This window comes from Pezoporus occidentalis, unplaced genomic scaffold, assembly GCF_034315485.1.
Source record: "Pezoporus occidentalis ecotype Australia unplaced genomic scaffold, CSIRO_AGI_Poc_V1 ctg11, whole genome shotgun sequence".
NCBI classification, from domain to species: domain Eukaryota; kingdom Metazoa; phylum Chordata; class Aves; order Psittaciformes; family Psittacidae; genus Pezoporus; species Pezoporus occidentalis.
Window position 1 is genome coordinate 7,616,444 of NW_026912886.1, and position 21,007 is coordinate 7,637,450.

General features: G+C 40.6%; 1 protein-coding gene and 1 long non-coding RNA gene across 6 annotated transcripts in view; both read left to right on the forward strand.

Moving 5' to 3' along the window:
* Positions 1-9,617: 9,617 nt before the first annotated feature.
* LOC134167096 (uncharacterized) lies at positions 9,618-10,972 on the forward strand. The gene is made up of 2 exons (XR_009966071.1): positions 9,618-9,787; positions 10,437-10,972. It is a non-coding gene; the product is annotated as an uncharacterized LOC134167096 (long non-coding RNA).
* Positions 10,973-14,204: 3,232 nt separating this feature from the next.
* Positions 14,205-21,007, forward strand: part of SPPL2A (signal peptide peptidase like 2A) — a 28,202-nt gene continuing 21,399 nt past the window's right edge. For 3 of the 5 annotated variants that reach the window (XM_062629044.1, XM_062629033.1, XM_062629069.1), the window contains exons 1-4: positions 14,205-14,393; positions 18,029-18,148; positions 19,348-19,530; positions 20,351-20,440. In XM_062629044.1, coding sequence (XP_062485028.1) covers positions 14,340-14,393; positions 18,029-18,148; positions 19,348-19,530; positions 20,351-20,440 — 447 coding nt within the window. In that variant the 5' untranslated portion in view covers positions 14,205-14,339. Of the gene's footprint in view, positions 14,394-15,256; positions 15,311-18,028; positions 18,149-19,347; positions 19,531-20,350; positions 20,441-21,007 lie in introns of those variants that run through there. The other 2 variants (XM_062629061.1, XM_062629052.1) reach the window with 2 other exon arrangements.

Here is a 21,007-nt window from a genome sequence, read left to right on the forward strand (position 1 = left end):
TCAAGGGCAGTTGTAGAGCACACGCGTTTCCTTGGAGGGTGTGTTTGTGCCTCAGCTGCTTGAGCCTGGGCTGCTGCAAACCGCAGGACCGGCAGTTGCTGCGCTTGAGGGACGGCACCTCTTGTTGTGAAAGCTTTTTCCCTCCTCTGAAGAAGGAAGAGTCATGGTCACAGCCTGGTTTTATTGCTATTATTTCAGTTTATTCTTAGTAACATTAAACTCCGTAATTTACAAACTGGTACCTCGGTTTGTTGACCCCACGGTGTTTACAGCAGCAGTAGCAGTGGGTGGTGTGGTGCCAACCATCCGGCTTCTCTGCTGCTGGTGATTTTTACTAGTTTTCTTCTGGTTAGGCTCCAGTTCATTTCTCTCGCAGTTATTTTTAACTTCCAAATGACACATAATTGGGTCTCTTGGCTTTTCTTCTTTTTTTTTTTTTTTTTTTTTGGCGGGGAATGGGCAGTTAGTGAAAAATGCAATTTTTCTTTCATTTTGTGACTAATCTCATTTCCACTTTGCAACAGAGGAGCTGCCTTGGTGGAGTTTTGTGTTTTGTTTGCGTGGGGTTTTTGTGTGTGTGTGTCTACTTGGCTTTTGAAAGGAGAAGTTTCAAATCTCTTCAGAGAATATCAGCACTCCTAGGCTAATGGAGGTCTCCACAGGGTAAAACCCTATTCTCAGCTTTCCATGAAGCTTCACAAAGGCAGAAAGCCAATATATAATCATACTACATAGTAGTGTTATTATGTAGTTTTAAGGAATGCATCTCACACTAAATCCAAATTCTGGTAAAATTGGGATGCTCTTTCCAAGCAGTTAAATTCACTCTACCACAGATATCAGCTGTTTGGCTCTAAGGTTCTTCAAAAATCTTGGTCACTTATTGTTTTTTACTCCTCACCTTTCACCAAGCAAGAGCATCTTCAAGCTTGATGCTTAAAACTGATTTTTGATCTAAAAATACAAATTCCACTGTTTTTACCACACCTTGCCATTGAGATAAACACACAACTGTTCCGGGATTTTAACATGAGATAAATATCAAATAAGCAAAGTAGGGATAATGAACAAACTAGAAGCACTGTGTTTTTTTTGGAAAGGCACTGAGGCTGAAAAATGCTGTTCACATCAATTCAGCACTGACAGAGCTGGAACGAAAATGACAACAACCGGACTCAGAAATTCCTGTGATTAAACAACTCCTCTGGGGAAGGGTGATGGCAGCCTGGGCCTGCCGATGTGATGACTGACATATGCTAACACTCACTGACAGCCCGGAGCCCAGGATTTGTCATGATCAGACCTTGAGTCTAAAGGCCAGTTGTGAAGAACAGGTAAGTTTAGTGAGGTTATTTATGGAGATTACCATGCACCTCTCATGTCTAGGGAAAGGGAGAATTCTGTTTTGATTCAGGCAAACATTTTTCACTTCTACGGAACTGATATGGCTAAAATACAGTAAAATTTTTAATACTTTTAAATACACAGCTATGGTAGAACAAATGGAATGTTATGCTCAGTATAGTGTATCTAAACATAAAGCTCTCAGGCACTTTAAGGCTGCAGACCCCAGAATGCCTGTGTATCCTGCCCATCTCATTCCACATCTGTGTCTGTGTGTGCTAGCCATTTCCCTGGCCCTTTGTCTCTCTCTCCTCAATGATACTGCTGCTATGGTGAAAAACAGAACAACAGGATATTGTCCAGTTCAACTCTGTGTGCCAACAGTGACAAAATGTTGTTTTCTCCTCAATTTGTGGATTCTGGTTGCCTTTTATTAGTCCTGAGCAAGCCCAAACACATTCAGATGTTTTTTAAATTCTTCCAGTTCGTGTGGAAACCTTGAGCCTTGGAGGAGGAAGGTGGTGTCCTGTGCCCCAGCGCAGACATTCCCGTCCTGGAGGATGACACTGACTCATGCAGAGGAAAAGAACAGTTCTGTGTTAAAACACAACAGGAAGACATCCAGCAGTGCTGTGTGCCAGGAGGACACCTGCAGCGCTGCCGCAGGGGTGGAAGCGAGCCGCAGGCTGCATGGATAGTGCTGGGAAAACTGCACGGCTGCACAGCTCTGACGCCAAACCAGGGTGCTATTTTTGGTTTCCGTTCTGCTTTTCTGACACCTGTAGGTAAGCGTGAAGTGCACAGCAGACTTCTGCAGCATCTTGCAGAGCGAAGGATCTAGGATCACAGTGAGGCATTCTTGCCTAGCACTCAGGATTAATTATAACCCAGGGATATGAACTGTAGATGCGCTGGAGTTGCCAAGACACTCCAGAGGTGGCTGCGTGCCAGTGCTTGAATGAGGAGGTAGCACCCTGCCAGGACTCCTGGGAGCAGCAGGTAACACCCAGGTACACTCGGAGCCCCACGGAGCTGGATGGCCAAATGCTGGGGGTACGGTGGGAGGACAGCAGGCGTTGAACTGGTTTTTTTTTTGGGTGGGGATGTTTCTGTATCTAATTTGATGCTCCGCTCAGTCAGTCTGCTTTCAAAACAGGTTATTTGTGTATAGTGACATACTTCATGATTTTCAAGACAATCTTAGCTTTGATACAGTCTCTTTAGCATGAAATAAACCCTCAAAATCTGCAACTAATGTGAAGTGGGTGAGAGCTTTGGCTTCTTTATGTCCTCATGGTTCTGTGAGCCACTGTCCTTTCTTTGCTGCACCCAAACAAGGCATCAATGGTGATAAAGGCCATTGTGAGAGGATGAAGTGAGGTGAAAAATCATAATTGAGCCAGATAATGAGTTATATTAAGACCATCAAGGATAAATATAGAGTAATTTATGACACATTCTGCAATAATATATCGCATAGGCCGTCTAAAGCTAAGAATGCTTTGAAAGATAAATGGCAGAACTTTAAATGATCTGCTTGAACTGGGAGAAGTGATGAAGTGGAAGAAAACCACTAAGGTGAAAGAAACAGATCTGCTAACTACGTAGTTGTGGGCCTACATAAGAAATGTCTGTGAAGGGAGAAGTTTACATTGTTTGGTTGTGAAGGCTTCAGTGGGGCCTCAGGAAGATTGAATTGATGAAGCTGTAACTTCTGTTAAGCCGTAAACTTTATCAAAACACCCCACACCTTCTTTGTAAATTAACACATTATAATATTGTTTAAATGCTCTGGGGCATGAAGAAGTTGTTATGATAGGCTATTCTATAGCCCTGGGTTTGATTTGAAGGTAGACAGTAGTAGTCTTTAACCACTATAAAGTTTTTTATGATGGCTTCAGGGCACTTAAAGTCAGCTTCCTGGTTGTGTTTCCAGTTCAAGAGTGCTGTGTCAATAGTTTTATATGTTCTGGGAAGCTCTAGGCTCTGATGAACAGTTCCTGTTGCTGGTGTACAAAGCTTTTTGCTTTTTTTTTTTTTTCCCCTTTTATGGGCTTTTTGGAGTTGTAAAAAATCCTTTATTTTGAGCTTTTGTGTATCTACGAAGAGTAACTGTATTAGATGTTAAGAACAAGTCTTTCTTTTGCACTGGTTTGTAAATGTTAAGCATTCAATCTGTTGTGCTTCAAAGCTCTGCTTAAAACCTGATCATAAATTGTTATACAAGACCTAACTTAATTCTAGCATTACTTTTGCTACTCTTCTGTAACGAAATCAGACCTTATACTACTGTCTGCCTGGGAGTATATGTGCGGAGTTCTGAGCCCTGATTCCTGACATGAACATACCGATTTAAAATTTATGCTACTCTTCTGTCCAGGTATGTTTAAGATTTTTAGAGTTTTGTTTAGTCTTCCAAAATGTGTATTGCTCAATAACTGTTACAAGACTTCAGTATATTTTAGTATAAATTTAACTAATACTCTCTTTGCAGGTATACTCATGTCCTGGGTTCAGCAGTAGCTGAACACGACAACTCATCAGATGCTTTGGGTGATTTTTACCAGTGAATCTGCACAAGGAATTCCTTCCTAAACTTACTTAGGAACTGCATCTTGGTCCTCCTACTGCTTTAACTCCCAGAGAAATAATTGTGCTTAACAAGACCTTACTATCTGCTGAAAATATAATGACTGAATTCCTGTTTTGTTTTAACTGGTGCAATGGTGAACAGCCCCAGCCGGTAGGTAGATGCACATCCAGTATCAGATTTGGAGTTATCTGTCAGTTATGTGGAAAACACTTTCATTGTCATGTTGTTTTAATTAGTTTGAGCTAAGTAACGTAAAAGAATAAACCAGACCATGTTTGGCCATGGGAGTGTTTGCAGTTCTTAGGCCCTGACTTTCCAACATTAAAGAGAGTTTTTTGCTAAAATTCATTTAGCAGTAATAGAAGAGAATTTAACCCTGTTTTACTGCAGGAAGGCTGAAACTTCAGCCCAGTTACCATGAGGAGTCATTAGGGGTCAGTATTCACTGTCTTTTTTTAATCTCAGCTGCTTGTATCTGTCTGAAAGCTGCTCACGTTTGCAGAATAGAGACCTAAGGTATCTTCTTTCTTATAGAAGAGGCGCCGGAGACTGGACCGGAATATGATAGGAGAACCAATGAACTTTGTACACACTGCGCATGTTGGGGCAGGAGAGATGAGTAGTGACTATACATCAGTAAGTGTGCACCTCTTGGATAAGCAGAGATCTCCCCTCAGTAGCCTGTAGAGTAGGTAGCTAATAAACCTCTAGATTATTGTGAGAGAGAAACTGACTTTTACTTTTTTTTTTTCCTTAATAGAATAGCATCAGAACAGAACTGCCCTTTAGTTTGTAAACATAAGATACTGTGGAAAATACATACAGCAAGAAGTGCTAATTTCCCCAGTCTTTACGTATCAGAATCTTTTGGATAAGTATTCTCTGGATGCACTTGATAGTAGGTCCAGATAACACATCACCTTGGAGTCAAAGCTCTGCCAGAGTGATGTAAGAATAAGTGGATTTGGGATAACGAGACCCATCTTACGCACTGACTTAAACCAGTATTTAACTGTCCAGGGTTTAGCTGTTATTTTTCCTACCACCACTGGAACCCAGCACTGTAAACATATGGCTCACCTGCCTCTTCAAATCAATGCTTTTATTAGTTGCTCTGGCAACCATACCTTATGAGATGTGTGTTCTAATAAACTTTTTTTTCTAGGCTGTATCAATTCAGGACCACATGAAGTCTAAAGGTGGCTACACAAATGGCACTGCTGCAACTGTTGAGATATAGGAAACCCTGAGAAGGCCACAATCTGCTCTGTCTTATGAGGACCCCCTGGACTGTGCTTTCAGAGTCTCTAAAACCTGTTCACCAGGGAGTAGGCAGAGTTCTCAAGTTTTAAATAGGCCAGTGCAACCTTTGGTGTTCTTTGCGTAGTAGCTTCTGAAGGAGTTACTGTAAGTTATCCTTAAAATGGTCTGTCTTGGTAGTGTTGTAGTCGCAACTGTAACTTGTCACTGTGCATGACTTCCTAGGTGTGTCCCAAAAACTTGCAAAGTTACAAGGTGGGACTCGAAGTCAGTATGAATTGCCTGGGGATTTGGTCTGTGTCTTTTTCTCTCCTCAAGGAATGCCAAGGTTAGTTTAATTGGAAGGTACCACATGCCTGTACTTCTTACATGGGCTAAACTGAATTGCTAAGTGGGATCCTGTAGCCTGTAATATAACTTTAGTGTGGTTTTTAGGTGGCTAACAACCTACTGCATAAATCTACTGAGCTGTACTTTGGTATTTTTTTTAATGTTTTTTCATGGGGAGCAAACTCTAACATGGGCAGTTAGCTGAGTCTCCAAAACCTGGTGAAACTCCTGCTTTGCTGTGATAACACGTAGCTAAAAATTGAGGTTTTGCAAACATGCCCACTCGCAACTGAGGCTTAGAAACCCAGACGTTTCTCTCAACTACTGGGCTGTCTCCTTTCCATACATGCACTGTATGACATGCATACATACATGCAATGTATGACTGACAGGGCTAATTAATAATAAATTGCCTGTTAATTTCAAGTGGTGCTACAACATGCTCACAACTGTTAGTTTTGCATGATTACTACTGAATTTTAAACTAAACATATCTAAGATCACTCTGTTATCTATCTGTAATGGTAACTACACAGGACTTTAAGGGATATCTCACTTGTCTTTCTGGCTCCTTGATTTTGAGATTCTTATTTTTCAGATGAACTGATTTTTTTTCTTGCATACAGTTAAAAAGTATGGATTAAGTGATTCAGTCTTGTGAAGGACAAATTGCAGGAGAGTATTAAATGGAAACAGTGTCTTGCAGAGTTCCAGCACTTCATAAATATTTAAATAAACAGCCATAAATATTTAGCTGTTCCCAACCTACAGTTTATTACCTGGCTCTTATTCACCTTTCTATTAAAGGTGACCAAAAGCTGAAGAAGAGCTGGGTTTTTCTTTTACCCAGTCACTGACAACTGTTCTCCAGCTCAAAACTGAGTGATTGCCAGGGCAGAAATTTAAGAAATCTGCTTGCTGTCATGGGATTAACTGAATACCAGTGTTTAAATTGCTGCCATATCAGTTATGGTGGAAGTCAGCAGAACTCTCTCCTTGCTCTAGGCATTAAGATCAGTTATGAACTTTTTTCCATCTAAAACCCCATATAGCTGGCAAATCTTTTAACTTGCATGATTCTCTGTGGCTTCTGACACTTCCTAGATCTAGACTGCTGCCTTAGCTGAATTAGTAGGCTGCCTTTTCCGATCATATCAGGCAACCTAAAATAATGAAAGGTAGCTCTGTGTTTCTGTATGCATTCAAAAAACCCCAAAACCCTTCTCAAAGGGCCAAAGAGGGAGAGAGAATGTTACTTTCTGTAGAAGTCAACAGTTAATCATAACATTCTGCAACCACATAAGAGAAATCTAACATCCATGTTTTCCTAGATCCTTACTCTTGAATTGGAATGCATGCCAAATTTTAATACATTTTTAAATTAGCATGAGTTAGCTCTTTTAAGGTCTTTCATACTTCTGTCTTCTAACTTCAGATTTATTCCAAGAGCCTAGTTAAGATACAGAGTTTAAAACGGCTAAATCCTGTATACTGTTGAGGAAGCATAAAGTGGCCAAGTTGTTTGTAAAGAGTAGAGTAAAATTCAGCAGCTATTAAAGTGAGTTCATGCATTCACTGGTCCATGCCTACCCAGCTGTCACAAAAATAGATGGATTTTGTTAACACTGTAAGAAACCCCACTGAACAGGAATTAGTATTTCCTGAAGACCCATTCAGTACATGTATGATCAGTGGTGTCTGCATAACCAGAAAGGCATTGGTTATCATATCAGTTTTTCTCTCTTAAAATAAATCAACAGAATTTCGTTATTAAATCCTTATTTACAAAAAAATCCTAGTTCCTGTTATATAAACCAAGTAACACTATCTGATGTAAAACTCACCTGTTTTCATCAGATTCTGTAGTATTATATAGGACCATATTAAAGTGTCACATCATTAAAAGGAAATGTTTTGCTACTGCATTAACAGTGGCATTACTTTTAAAATCTAACCAAACGTAAAAATATGTCTTATGACTTGGGGGGGGTTCCTTTGTTGTATATTTAGAAACCTTCTCTAGCTGTAACCTGTTACATAATTCCGTATAAACCCATCTTGGTTATAACAACTACGTTGAACTATGCACTCACATTCTTTTCATATTGTAGAAAGTCTTGGTCTTCTCTCTGCACTGTAAACCTGTTGGTTAAGTGATGGATCAGCATGGCTTGAGCTTTTATTGCACAAAATAAAATTTCTCCACCAGGGAGCACAATTTTACATCAAGTCTTTTCTGTCTGCTTTATGCAAGATTACTCCATTGTGGGATGCGCGTGTGAGTTTGGTGCATTTTGAGCTTGACTGGAATAAAATACAGTACATAAGACCAAAGGATTGAACTTTTTAATCTATGTCGTAGGCTGTGAAGACCTTATATCAAGATAATGTGTCAATGAAGCATGGCTACTCTGGCTTGATGGCATTTTACTGTTCCTTTTGGAGGAAAATCACTTGCAAGCAGAGCAGGAACAAGTCTTTTATATGCACAGTTTCAGCACTGCATCTGTTTTCTTCGTTAAAAGAAAAATCGGGGTTGGGGGGAGTAACTGTTTTTTGGTTTTAAGTATTACCTGTCTTATCCTTGATGTCCCTGCCAGGCTTTACTGACTATCCCATAATGCTGCATAAACCTGCAGACAGTATACGGAAAAGGTATTAGATGCTCTAAGTGGTTGGTCTTTGGGCTTCTGCAGACACACTGCCCTTTCTTCATCCACAGTAATTTCAGTGGCACACAAGGCCCTAGTTTCTTACATCAGTAGTTTTCCTGCTGATATCCATGTGGTTACGTAACCAGTGTATACGTAACCAGTTTCCTAGTCCTGTACAGAAAAGGTCCTCTAGGAACTGGCCTGTTGTTTCTTCAACAGAGCCTTAAACTGTGGAGTTAAACTTATCACTACATGCAGCTCTGAGAAAGTTTTGTACTTTGTTATGTGAAAGCAAAAAGTCTCTTTGTTATTGTTTAATTCTTCATACTCCAGGAAAGGTGGTCTGAGAGGCTCATGGATCTTCAGAACTACAGTTGGGAAACTACAGAAAGATACGATCCACAAGTGAGGCAGGTTTAGAAGCTGTGGAGAGGTAATGTGGTATATGCTTACGACGAACTAGCAGAGAGCAGAACGTGCGTGTTGGCGTCTGTTATCTGCAATGCCCAGGAGAGCTTTGTTGGTATCAATTAGAAAATACTCTAACATGTGTGTAATTAGTATATGGAGGAAATTGGGCACTTAAATGCATGACTAAGCTGGGACTTTGAGTCAAGAGATTGCCAATATAACCTTAATGAATGGTAGTATCCTTGTCCTGCAATGGCCTACAGAGCTGTTTCCACAAAGTCTGGAGCCACCCAGAAAGCTGGCTTGGGTTGCAGTAGCTGCAGACTGAAGCCACATCTATATTTCGAAGATGAGATGGCTGCTTTTTATGGAACACAAAACAAATAAACCTTGGAGTTAATACAAAATAGCAGTATTAAAAGGATGTTAGCATTCAGTCTGTTATGCTGCCCAAACTCCAGGGAAGTTAACTAGATCCATCTGACATTCAGCTTCCAGGTGCTGGAGCTGAAAGGTCATGAAGGCTTCCGTGCACCTGAGAAGGTTTGAGTGACACTCTCCTGGACTCTCTGCAGGCTGAGATGCCAGGAGCTCACCGTGGCTACACACTGCCATCAAGACCTTTTCTCCCAATGCTATGTAGAGAAAGGAAATAGAAAAGAAAATAGTGAAAGCACTCTGAGTGGGCAGGGACATTACTAGTATGTGTTCTTGTGCCAAAATAGCTCATAACCTGAGGTTCTTGATACTGAAATAGGACTGCTGTCTTCACCTGGAAACTTACAGATGAGCAAACTCGTGTTAAAATAAAATGTGTCCTTTCAGGGAGATTGGGGTGTACAATAACATGGTTTGCTTTGGCCTCTGCACCACGCAAACCTAGCCCTCACTGGCTCATCAAGCATTGCAGTATGGCTACTGAATGCCTTGTGATTGTCACTTGTTCCATATATCCTGTTTCTGCACATCCTATTAATATGGCCAAAATCCCATTGTTTCTGCACATCCTATTAATATGGCCAAAAGCGTAGCTCCAGTGGGAGGAAGTTCTCTTAACATAGTTCTAATCCTGTTTAGGCTGTCCCGTTAGTAACAGATGGACAAGAACAGCAACTTTGAGGTGTCTGTTGAGACCTGTACAGTAAATTACTCATGAAACCAAGGCCACAAAGTTGTACTGAAACTACTTTACTCAGTGAGGGTTTGGTTTTGGTTGTGGGGCTTTTTTCCCCCCCTTTTTGGTTATTAAAACAATGTAAATGGGAAGAATATTCTCTTTGTAACAAATTTTAAGTTTCCTCAGATATTTGCATATACATCCAAACTGAACAAAATCAAAGTAGTTATTACTAAGGGCCTACCCTAATTCAGGAGTGGAAAAAAAAGAGTTGAATTATGTCTTTTACTGGTTTAATATATATGTTTTAATATATATGTATATATTTGGACCTTCATCTTAAGTAACATGGAAGGAAATAATCCATTCTTTTAAACTGAAATTAGTATGATTGTGCTGGCTTACTGGAAGTGTTTTACAAAAACTTGACTTAAAATCTACATTTAAACTACCAAGAGAGAATTTGGTGTGTTTTTAAGGCTGACATTGGCCTCTAAAGTGGATAACTAATTAATTTTAGATTCTTCATCAAAGAGCTAGAAAAAGTCTTTGGTTACAGGATTAATTTTATATATATATATAAAATAGTGTATTTACATGCATCTGATCTTGCTGGTGCTTAAGACAAACATGTACACTTTACATAACTTACTTGAGCTGAGCCTAAAGGTGAATGAAGACTATACTGATAACCAGTAATTAATCTAATTATTCTCTTCACAGTGAGCTGCCCAAAATGAAGGATTCATAGATCAGGCAAAACAATGGCACTCATTCTAGAGAGAAATCTATTTTTTAAAAATCAATCTAATATATGTAAGTTTGAAAGTCCAGTTTCAACACGAGCTGAAGCTGCATGTTAATGGTGAAAGTAACATCCTTTTAAATGCAATTACCCACATTTACCCTGGCAGTCTCTACCACGAGAAAATATTAAAAACTGACTCAATACCTTTGAGGGTGTGATACAAGCTTGAAAATGTAATTGAGAAGTAAGGCTTACAGTCCTTTGTTAATGCATGCTAATGTGACTTTGCTGCATAATGCCATATGAGGAAGGCTTTCACTAGTTTCTTTCAACTACTTTAAACATCACCTTTGAAAATGCGTTTGAATTGGTTATTCTCTCTGCTGCATAATATCCAGTGAAGTAGGGTATCTCATGCACAGATTGGTATTTACTGGTTTTCATATAAGGCTGTTAGTACATGGGGAAAAGTTGCTAGACATGTGTTTATATTAATAAATAATTCTTAAATACCAGTCTTTCTATATTTTGGATTATTTTCTTGGCAGGAAAGACAGGTTCCATGAGGCTGTTGCACATGTCCTCATCTTTGCCATATGTCTCACAGAGACAGCAGGTTCCAGTAACAGTGTTCCCTGTGTCACTTCAATCAAGAGGTTTCACAGCATTATTTTGCTGTCTTGTTCTAAGCTTCAGCCAAAAAGCTGTGAAATGTGAAGCTCTGAAAAAAATGGTTTATGGGATGGGATAAAATTTTTTTTGGTTAAACCACTTCCTTTGCCGTCTGCTTTTTTCTACTCAACTTCTCCATCACTTCCTAAATTTCTTAGAAATAGATTTAATATTTGGGAAAATGCTTTCTCTTAGTACTTAGAAATTAAACATAGTAATAATTGTTTCATCCTTTTGAAATCTGTGTATTGGTTTATGAACCCCAGATCTCCTCTTTACTGATTTGTATATGACATTACTGTTTATGACCAGATAATTGTCCCTTTTACAATCTTAGACCTTTAAAAATTATGCAGTATGTTTTCTTTTAAATACTAGTGCTGATAGCCACCCTTCCAAATCTGACTTCCTAACAAGGCAATTATTTTCTGTTATGGTATTTTATGCAAATTTAACAGAATTAGACAGTAATTCACAGTTAAGCTAATGGAAGAGCAAATTTGATTGCATAAGGAGATACAGGGAAAGGAACAGAAAAAGGCAGATGGCCTGGGATGAGTTTACTCAAAAGCCAAGAGGCTGATAAATATGAAAAAACATAAAGTAGCACTTACTGCAATGAGAGTCAGGAGAATGGCCTTGGAATGGAAGGCCTTTTGATGTCTTTCCTTCTGTGTCAAATTATTTGTGTGTTTATGCGGCAATAAACAGGCAGGGGGAAGGAAAGGATAATAAGGATAATTTAATTAACCCTTTGAAAAGGATGTATAGCATTATTCAAACAGTTTATTTTCTGTGCTAATGGCTATTTAGCTTCAGTTTCCACTCACTAATGTGCTCATTAAACACCTCTGTTTCTTATTGCTTATGCCTGAGTTGAGTTACAGACTTTATTACACTGATTATGGGTAGAAGCTATATTGCTCATTCCAAATTGAAAGTCTTTGGGCTTTGAGACATTCTTCAGGCTCTGAAGGTCTCAAATGAAGGTGCTGAAATTTGAGACTAAATCATCTGATTTTAGTTTTGGTTACGCAGTAAAGCTAATGGTAAAAATCAGGGGCTACTTAAGTTGCCAATAAAGATGGCCTAAGAAATTTGTACTGATGTCCTGAATATGAGTTGCCCATGTTCTGAACTAACCCTAGGGCCCTTCAATGCAGGTATTTCTAGTGAGAACAGGGCCGCTGGACTGTGGGGTATGTGTTCAATGTAAGAAATGTTTACACAATACCTTTAAACATTCAAAATTCCTTTAAATGAAATTGTACCCAGTATTTCTCCTTGGTTGTTTTTTTTTTTCTTCTTTTCTTTCATTTTTTTTTCTTTTTTTTTTCCTTTATTTTTCTTTCAGCTGCAGACGTAACAAACTTGCTGTGCTTTGCTCGGGAACACAAGGAGAAGGATTAGTATTTCGTAGGGGAGGACATGGCACTGTGGAACCTGATCCTGTGAGCAGCTCTTGCACTTGCAATTCAGGTTAAATACTTTTTCCATGCCCAAAATACACTGTCATGTACATACTCTCAGCTTTTTACGCATCACAGAATTAATAGATTCATTGATGTAATCTGTATTAATCTGTCATCTAGATCTTGTTAGATTCAGAAGAGACAGTAGCTGGCAGAAAGTGTCATGGTTACTCTAGTAACAGCACCAAAATAGAAACACTCAGATGGACAATGTACTAGCCATTTTTTTAAATACCAGTTCTGCATGGAATATGAATTACTAGCTGTGTCATGCTGTGCCACTATCTTTCACTATTTAAGTACATAAAATTGTTGGGCATACTTTGGCAACCTAGCAAATCTGTAAGATACGTAAGGCTGTTCTGTTGTGGACACAAAGATTGTCACTGGCGGAAAAAAAAAAAACAACTTGCCTGTTATCATCAAAATATTGATCACAACACTATTTATTTGAAGGTATGTAAATGCTACTCAGATCTTTAGGGCAACAGCTTACTGAAAATCTGTCATAGTGCAGTGGGGAATGTTGCCTGTACAAGTTCTACATGGCTTTGTCCTCTAATTCACACGGAGGGAAAACCATGCATGCAGGAACCTCCTTCCTCAGTAGGAATAACTACTAACCACTTAGTTTGTGAGCAACTCCAGCAAGCGGGTTACCCACTGAAGGCTTTCATTTACTGAATCAATTACTTTGATTCACTAACGCTGCGCTGCAGCTCAGCTCCCGCCCTCTTACATCTCCCTTTTCCCTCACACCTCCGCCATCTTGTTTGTGTGTACATCATCTCCTTTCTCCAACAACGTTTCTTCACCTCTGCCACTTTCCCTGCACGCTGTTCTTGAGGCAGGCCCAGGCCCTTCTGGAGGGACCAGGCGGGGACAGCGTAACCAACGCTTGGGAACCTCCAGTGAAAGATGTTGCACAACTTCCTCAGCTGGTAAATCACGGAGCTGTTTTAGTCCGTCTCCTTCCTGTAAATCATTGCTGACTCTTACATGTGATGCATCACAGCCCTTTCAGTGTTCTCAAAGCCTGGAAGACATCTCTGAAATGCTTTTGTTTTCAAAACGCACAAGGCAACGCTCTCAATCTTTTGTTTTAAGTCACGTTTTGCTGTTTCTTGTACTTTTTGCTCTTGCTGAAGACATACCACTGCCATATCTCTCCTGGCTTTGCATCTCTGCCTGATCACCCAGAAACACTCAGATTTGTCTGAGGCAAAACCGACTGTTTCCTCGTATTTGTAATAGCTGTGAAGGGTTCCAGGCAGCATAAACCTGAAAACCCGCACATCGTGGTGGAAAACCTGACAGGCTGACAAAAAAAACCTCAGCGAAAGCACAAGGCAAAAGGAGACCCAGCGGCTGGGCGGGCAGGGCAAGGCCCTTGCTGTCGGCAGAACTGCTCTCAGGCCCCAGCTCTCCTCACTCTAGGTGCCTTCTCTCCCTCCCTACAACACAGGAGGGTCGGGCAGCTCTTCCCGCGGGCCGCCTCTCCGGGAGCGCCGCCCTGCGGCGGAGGCCAGGAGACCCCGCGCGGAGGCGAAGGGGGGGCCGCGCTGCCGGCTGCGGCGGCAGCAGCAGCAGCATCGGCCGGCCCCTGTTCGCGGCGGCCGGAAGAGGAAGTGGCGCCTCTCCGGGAGCCGGTGGCGGTGAAAGGCTCCGTGGCGGGCGCGGGGAGCCCGAGCCCAGCCGAGGCCCTTCCCCGAGCGGGTGGCGGCGGCGGCTGAGGAAGATGAGGGCCGTCGGGCTGCTGTGGGCCGTGCTCTGCGGCCTGCTGCTCCCGCCGGTAAGCGGCTGCGCTGCCCGCGCCGTGGCAGGGGCCGGGACCGGGACCCGGCTGCTGGCCCGGGAGAGTGCGGGACGGCGGGGGGCCCGCGGGGGGCGGCGGAGCCGGCCGGGCCGCCCGTTTCTTCCCTTCCTCCGCCGGCCGAGGGTTTTCCTCTCTCCGCCTTACTCCTCTGTAACCCCTCACTAGAGCACCCCCATGGCTGCAGGCATAGTCGGCGTCGCGCTTGTCTCCCCTGACTGGACTGGCGTGCGCTCCCGCCTCAGAGCGGTCGGAACCGTGTCCCGGGGTCGTTCCGGGACTCCCGACCCTGGCAAGGGCAAGGCCTCGGTTCCCCCGACCCGGTCCCCTAGGCCCCTGCCTTATCCTCTCAGCCCGGGAGTGCAAGCGGGGCTCAGCCTCGGTCGATTGGTGGGTTTGGATAATGACTCAGGGGTGCCAGCGTAGATAAACGCTGTTCTTTCTGGAGGTATTTAAATTAGGGTGCTGGGGAAGGAGGAGCTCGTGGTTTGTGTATGTCTTGGCTTTTGGCCTGTTCATCTTGAGTGCCATCTTGGTTCCTGTATGGGTTATCTTTGCATCTTCTCCCAGCGCACAGGTGTATATTGTCGTGGAAATCTGGGCCATTCTGCATCACAGAGTAGTGAAATGGGGAAGCCAGAAACCTGTGTAAGCTGCTTAGGCAGTATGAAATGCATACCTGTATTAAATGCTGCTCCACCAGATTGTTTTGTTGGTGGGATTTTTGTTCTCTTGCTTTTAACATAATTTTTACCTTGTTTTGGTAGGACAGGATGGAGAGTACATTCCTGCATAGGAAGTCACCCTTGGATATATTCAGCAGTAGGTGCACAGCACAGTTTGTTGGTGCCTTGAGAATGCCTCTGGATGAAGTAGTGTACATCTGTACAGTGACAGTCTGCGAGTCTTATGTAGCTGTCATTAGTTGTGTTGGCGTTTTCTAAAGAGTAGCTTAGGTCTTTAACCTAATGCTTTGCTGCTGCTGACAAGTGAAGGGGCTTCTCTTGTCCTCCTGGAAGACTGCAGGCCCCCTAACTGCCTCCTCCTTTGCCCTAGAAATGCAGGTGTAGTGGTGGTGGTGAGCATGAGACCAGGTCATTGAGCCTCAAGAACAGTATCCTGATGGACGCTATGGGGAGTTATCGCTCAGGACAGTAGTAGGTGTGCAGGGAATGACCACTGCTGTTCTCTGATCATAGATGATGGTTCCCCTGGGTGGCAATTCCCAGAAGTGAGGGAAGGAGGGACAGTGTGCATGTGTTAAAGGGCTGCTGGCAGAGCTACAAAGTGATGCTTGTTCTGTTCATTGCTAGCTTTCTTCTTACCTTTTTATGTTTCTGTGAGGTTTATCCTCTTGCTACATACAAAATATTTTGTCCTTGTTCTGTACCTTTGATTTTCTTGTATGTCTTACCTAGATGCTAACTGTGATGGATATTGTAAATATAAGCTTGATTTGGTCTCATGTCCACTGATTCATAAAACTTCCAGTATTCTACATGGTGGGGTTACAGTCAGGCTAAATTTATATCCCTGCAGTAACAAGGATGTGTTGGGAAAAATAAGGATGAAGAGAGTATGAGATGTCTTCTTCTCTATCAACTATAAGGAAATATACAAGAAAAATGTGAGGATGGTAAAGTAAGGAAGTCTGATGAGGGAACCACCTGTCACAAATAGGAAGAAATCTGTTTGGGCATCATCTGAACCTGAAGTGAGAGATAATGATGCTCCTTTTAGGGAAGGGCAGCCTGTGCTCCACAAGGGAATGTTTTTATGTTGGAGCAAGTCAGCCTATGGAAACGGGTTAATTTTTTTGAAGAGCAGTTTTGTGGACACTCTTGGTCTTCTGCTTAAAAAAGAAGATTGAAAATGTGCTCAGTAAGAAATGTTTACTTTGCATGTATACTGAGAGGAGGGTTTTTTTTGTACTGTTCAGTGGCACAGCTGACTGCAAAGCTGCATACCCAAACTAGTAGCTCTTGTCTGTTGTGAAAGAAGGGTACAGAAGCAATTAGAAAATAATGGAAGTTCAGCTGGATGCAACAGCTTTTTAGTGGGGATGTTCCAAGTGGGTGTAGCATGTAGCATTTCTTTTCAGTTTTAACTTCTAAATGCTGTCTTTAAAGCCTAGCAGCAAATCATGAGTGTAAACGTCATGCTCTGGTCCTCCATCCCCCACCTTGTGAGGAAGAATTGTGTTCCCTGATTCATCACAGAGCAGGGAAGTGTGCCAAACAAAACATGCGTGTCAAATAAGCGAGTAATCGCTCCTCTTAGGTAGACTTACACTTGTGTAGCATTAACACTTGATTTCCTGGAAAATCCAGAAAACAGTTATTCTACTTTGTGAAGCAGAAAGAGTTGTTAATGGATGGAAGCATCTTGGGTTTGCACCTGCTGGAAGTCTTTATTGCTTTTAATTTACCATTAGTTTGCACTTCTTAGGTGAAAGCACTTAAGAGGGAAGCTTGATAATTTTTGTGCTGATCATAAATCATGGAGCAACTTACTGGAGCTGATAGCTGAAGAGCTGTTACATGTTAAACAGTTAATGTGCTCAGGCCCTTTGACACAGTTCTCCCAGCAGATGTTCATGCGCTGTGGCCAATATAATGGATTCCTCTGAAGAAGGTTTTTTGCTATTCAAGCCAGGCAGACATAAACCTCTGAAACAATACCATCACATGTTTTTCTTTCGTTTCTGGTTCTCACTTGCTGCAGAATACTGATACACTAGCTGGAGGAGAAATGCCTCTATAGCACTGTTAATGATTAGTGTTGCATATCTGACAAATATTTGGGCTTTCCCCCCTTGCCCCTGCTTACTTCAAGCTTATATCTCAGTGTTCTTTCAGACAACTCGGAACTTACAAAATCATTTTTAATTAAATATATTGGTACTTCCTGATATGGAGGTCAGTTTCTGTCTCAGGAAGAACTGTCAAAATGAGATCATCTCCCAGTTTTCTTAAGGTGACACTGCTTTGAGATACAAATGATGCTTCTTTGTTTTTACTACTTAGACGTTTAATCCTTAGTTTGTTAATTTATCCACTGAGATACCTGACCTTTATTAGCATACTAATGCTTGGGGAGAACTCTATATCCCTAAAATTATCAGAAATTTTATAATTAATTTGTATTAGTAACAAAAAATTAATGTGAGAGAGTAATCTTAATAGACACCAGTATTTCCCTAACTACACAAATTCTTCCTAAATTACAGTAGTTGATATCTTTGTGTTTACAGTTGTTTGCTAAAAAGTAGTCTAGGATTTGCTAAACAATACCTTTATTAGTAGGGGAATTCTAGAGTCTCCAAGGAGGGAAGAACTTCAATCCACTTTTACTGTTTTAATTGCTTTCTATATAAAGCTTTGCACTTAGCAAGTAAAGGATACAGAATCTGAAATAATTTGCTTGGGTTTCTTGATGGTATTCTACTTGGTGACGTGAACTATGCATGTAAAAAATACAGTGTATTTGAAATGAGGCTAAGCAGCATTATACAGTGAATAGGTTCTTACTTTCTCCTAATAGCCTTTTAGAAGAATGCCTGTATACTGATATTCTGAAGTTTGTTTAATGCAAAACACTCTGGTTTATTGCAGGTAACTGCAGATGAGGGGATCCTGCATGCTTCTGGAGGCGGTGTACCTCCAGTAACAAAGGATTACTGCATAATTTACAATTCCAATTGGGTATCCCTTCCGAACAGCCTGGACAATGCTGTAAGTAGTTTATAATCATACTCCCTGAGAAAATTAAAACACAATGAATTTGGGTCAGCTATAACTCGTCTTCAGAATTCTGAGTTAAATGAATGCTACACTGATTATTTACCATTTTGAGTTATGTATTAATGTCCCTATCCTACCCCTAAATTTATAGGGAAATTTTCTATACTTTGAAAAGTCAGCTTCTGAAGTTTACAGAAGTGATATTCTCTCTGTGTTAGAACAGGTTTTAAATATGTTTACGTATTCATCTGATGCTGTTTGTTTGTTTTCAGGCATTACCAGTATGTCTAAGTTTTAGATTTGGGAGTAAAACTTCTGTTTATTTGTTTACAAAAAAGTAAACTTGTGAAACAGATTTCTTACAATGATTCATCAGTTTGATGTTTTGTTTAATTGTCTTGAAACCATATGGTGGAATGGGAGATTATCTGGAATGTTTTATCAGGCCATATTTTCTGAGTGTGTTTCTTTGAGCCAAACTAGGGTGTGAGGCAAAACCAAATGTTCTTCAGGCATTCTTTGTATAAACAGGAAATATTTTGTGCTTGGAAGTGATTAAGGTGATCTTCTCTGCCTTCTCTCCTGTCATTCATTAGCAGGTTCACTCAATGTAAAACAGTAAAAATAATTCGTCTGCTGTCCCAAACATCTTTGCTGTGCTACTTTGGCTACTGGGAAGTCTTCCCTAACTTAAGAAACTGACAGTAATTTTAAAATAATTGCCAGTATGAAACTGAACTTTGAAATAAAAATATAAATCCTTTTTAGTTATAATAAATAATATGTTACTGGGGTCCCCAGCTGTTTTTGAATAAGTATTACACTTCAGAACTCCGGTTATGTTGTATATGTTAGTGTTCATTTGGCTTGTGAAGCCTGGAAGTAACAGAGTGTACACTGGATTCCCCAAAACTACAAGCAGGGATAAGAAACCAGTTTCTTATGTTTAAATTTCAGCAACAACTGCTGTGAAATTGTGTTTAGAAACATCCAGGTATTTCAGCTATATGCTGCTCTGAATGTCCCTCAGTATTGCAGGCTGCAGAAACTGTTGCTCTGATTTTATATTCTTGAATTAATGATTTCATTCTGCTGTCTCCTTCAGGCAGGCCTTAAATTAAGGAGCATAGTAACATAGTCTTCTACATATCCTGTTTTCATCATGTTCCTTTTCTCCCTTTTCTCCACAGACTTTCAGGGCTTTAGAAAACCTGACTTCTACAGTACTCTGCAGTTCATCTGAAGTTCCTTCTGGTATAATGAAGGACAAAGCAGTTGTAGTGATGAGAGGAAACTGCACTTTTTTGGAGAAAGCAAGAATTGCACAAAATTTAGGTGCTAAAATGCTGTTGATTGCAAGTAAACCTAGGCTGGTAAGTTGCAACATACAGTCTTCTTCTCTAGTGAAATAGTGTCTTATCTAGTTGGTCCAGGGCAGGGCTAGTTGACAGAAACCCCAAAAGCAGAGGACACAGCATGAGTGGTTAACCTTCCTCACAGAGTGCTGTGCTCATGTGGCTGTTGCTCCTGAAACTGAGCAGGTCATTCAAGTTAGTTCTGTGCAACACTGTGTTATATTATCTCAAAGTATCTCCAGCTGAATTGTATTTTTAATCTGTTCCTTGTGTCTTTAATCATGTTCCTGAATGCTTGTCTTTATCATTCCTTGATTTTAGTGTACTCTGAACTCCCTGTAATTTTGGGTGATGCTGTTTTAGACACGTGAGACAAAAATAAGCTAGGAAAATGTAATCCAAAATTGGAAATGCAAAAAAGCATTTTGAAAGATCTTTATGGATAATTCTGTTGCTTTTTTCTGTTTTACAGCTGCAGCGTGTTTGTACAAATATTTACAATTTATGAATTTGTGTGATTATAATGAAAAGTTAATCTTGTTTCAAAGGCATAGAGAATAAAACCAGAGTTTTGGTTATCCACTGTAATACTATAAAAGCACAAGATTTTTTTAAGAACTCTGAGTCCAGGTGTGTTAGTAGTATCACCAGTTTTGATTTAAATACATCAGTCTTATTAACCTTTTGCAAAAGGTGATGAATAAGCTCTTTTTTTTTGTTTGTTTGTTTTTTTTCTTCCTACGAATACACTGAAATTTAAAGGATAATTTACTTTTAGGGATCTAACCTGCTTTGCAAATAGGCTCAAGATACTTATCACCGACACTTTCTCTTTTAGTCTCCTCTTTCAGATAATAGGACTGATTTTGAAGATGTGACTCTTCCAGTGGCTCTTATAAGATATAGTGACATAGTAGATATGCAGCTGGTAAGTAGTATACCTTCAGAATGTTATGGTTTGCATAAACTTGTTTATTCAAAAACCTAAAATAATGTCAGGTATGGATGTCTGCCTGATTTGAATGTGCATAGAACCTGCTTTCAGTTCACAGAAGAGGATGGCTATTAAGTCGTGGAATTGCTAGTCTTCCTAATTCAAGTTAATCTGAGAGAATGGTTAATTAGAGCACTAAGAATGGGAAACATTATACTTAACTGGAGGGTGGGTAAGCTTGGAAGTCTTAGCACAGAACCCAGAACAGTTGAGCTTGTATCTACTGGCATGGTATCTGTGAGGCAATTATTATCTTATCAAGTTGGATCTTGAGGAAGGTGTGAGGTTTTTTTGTCTTTGCCAGATGATGAGCTCGCTCTCTATATAGCATGACAGCATCTGTTATGGAACAGTAGAGTGTGAGTTTCTGCTGATGAGTTTATAATGTGATGCCAAAGGTGTCATTAAAATGTGTCAATTATGGTATCTTCTGTGCTTTATAAGCAGGGGAGTTTGATTTCATTGACATATAATATTAGGATACAGAATATTGCAGAGGGT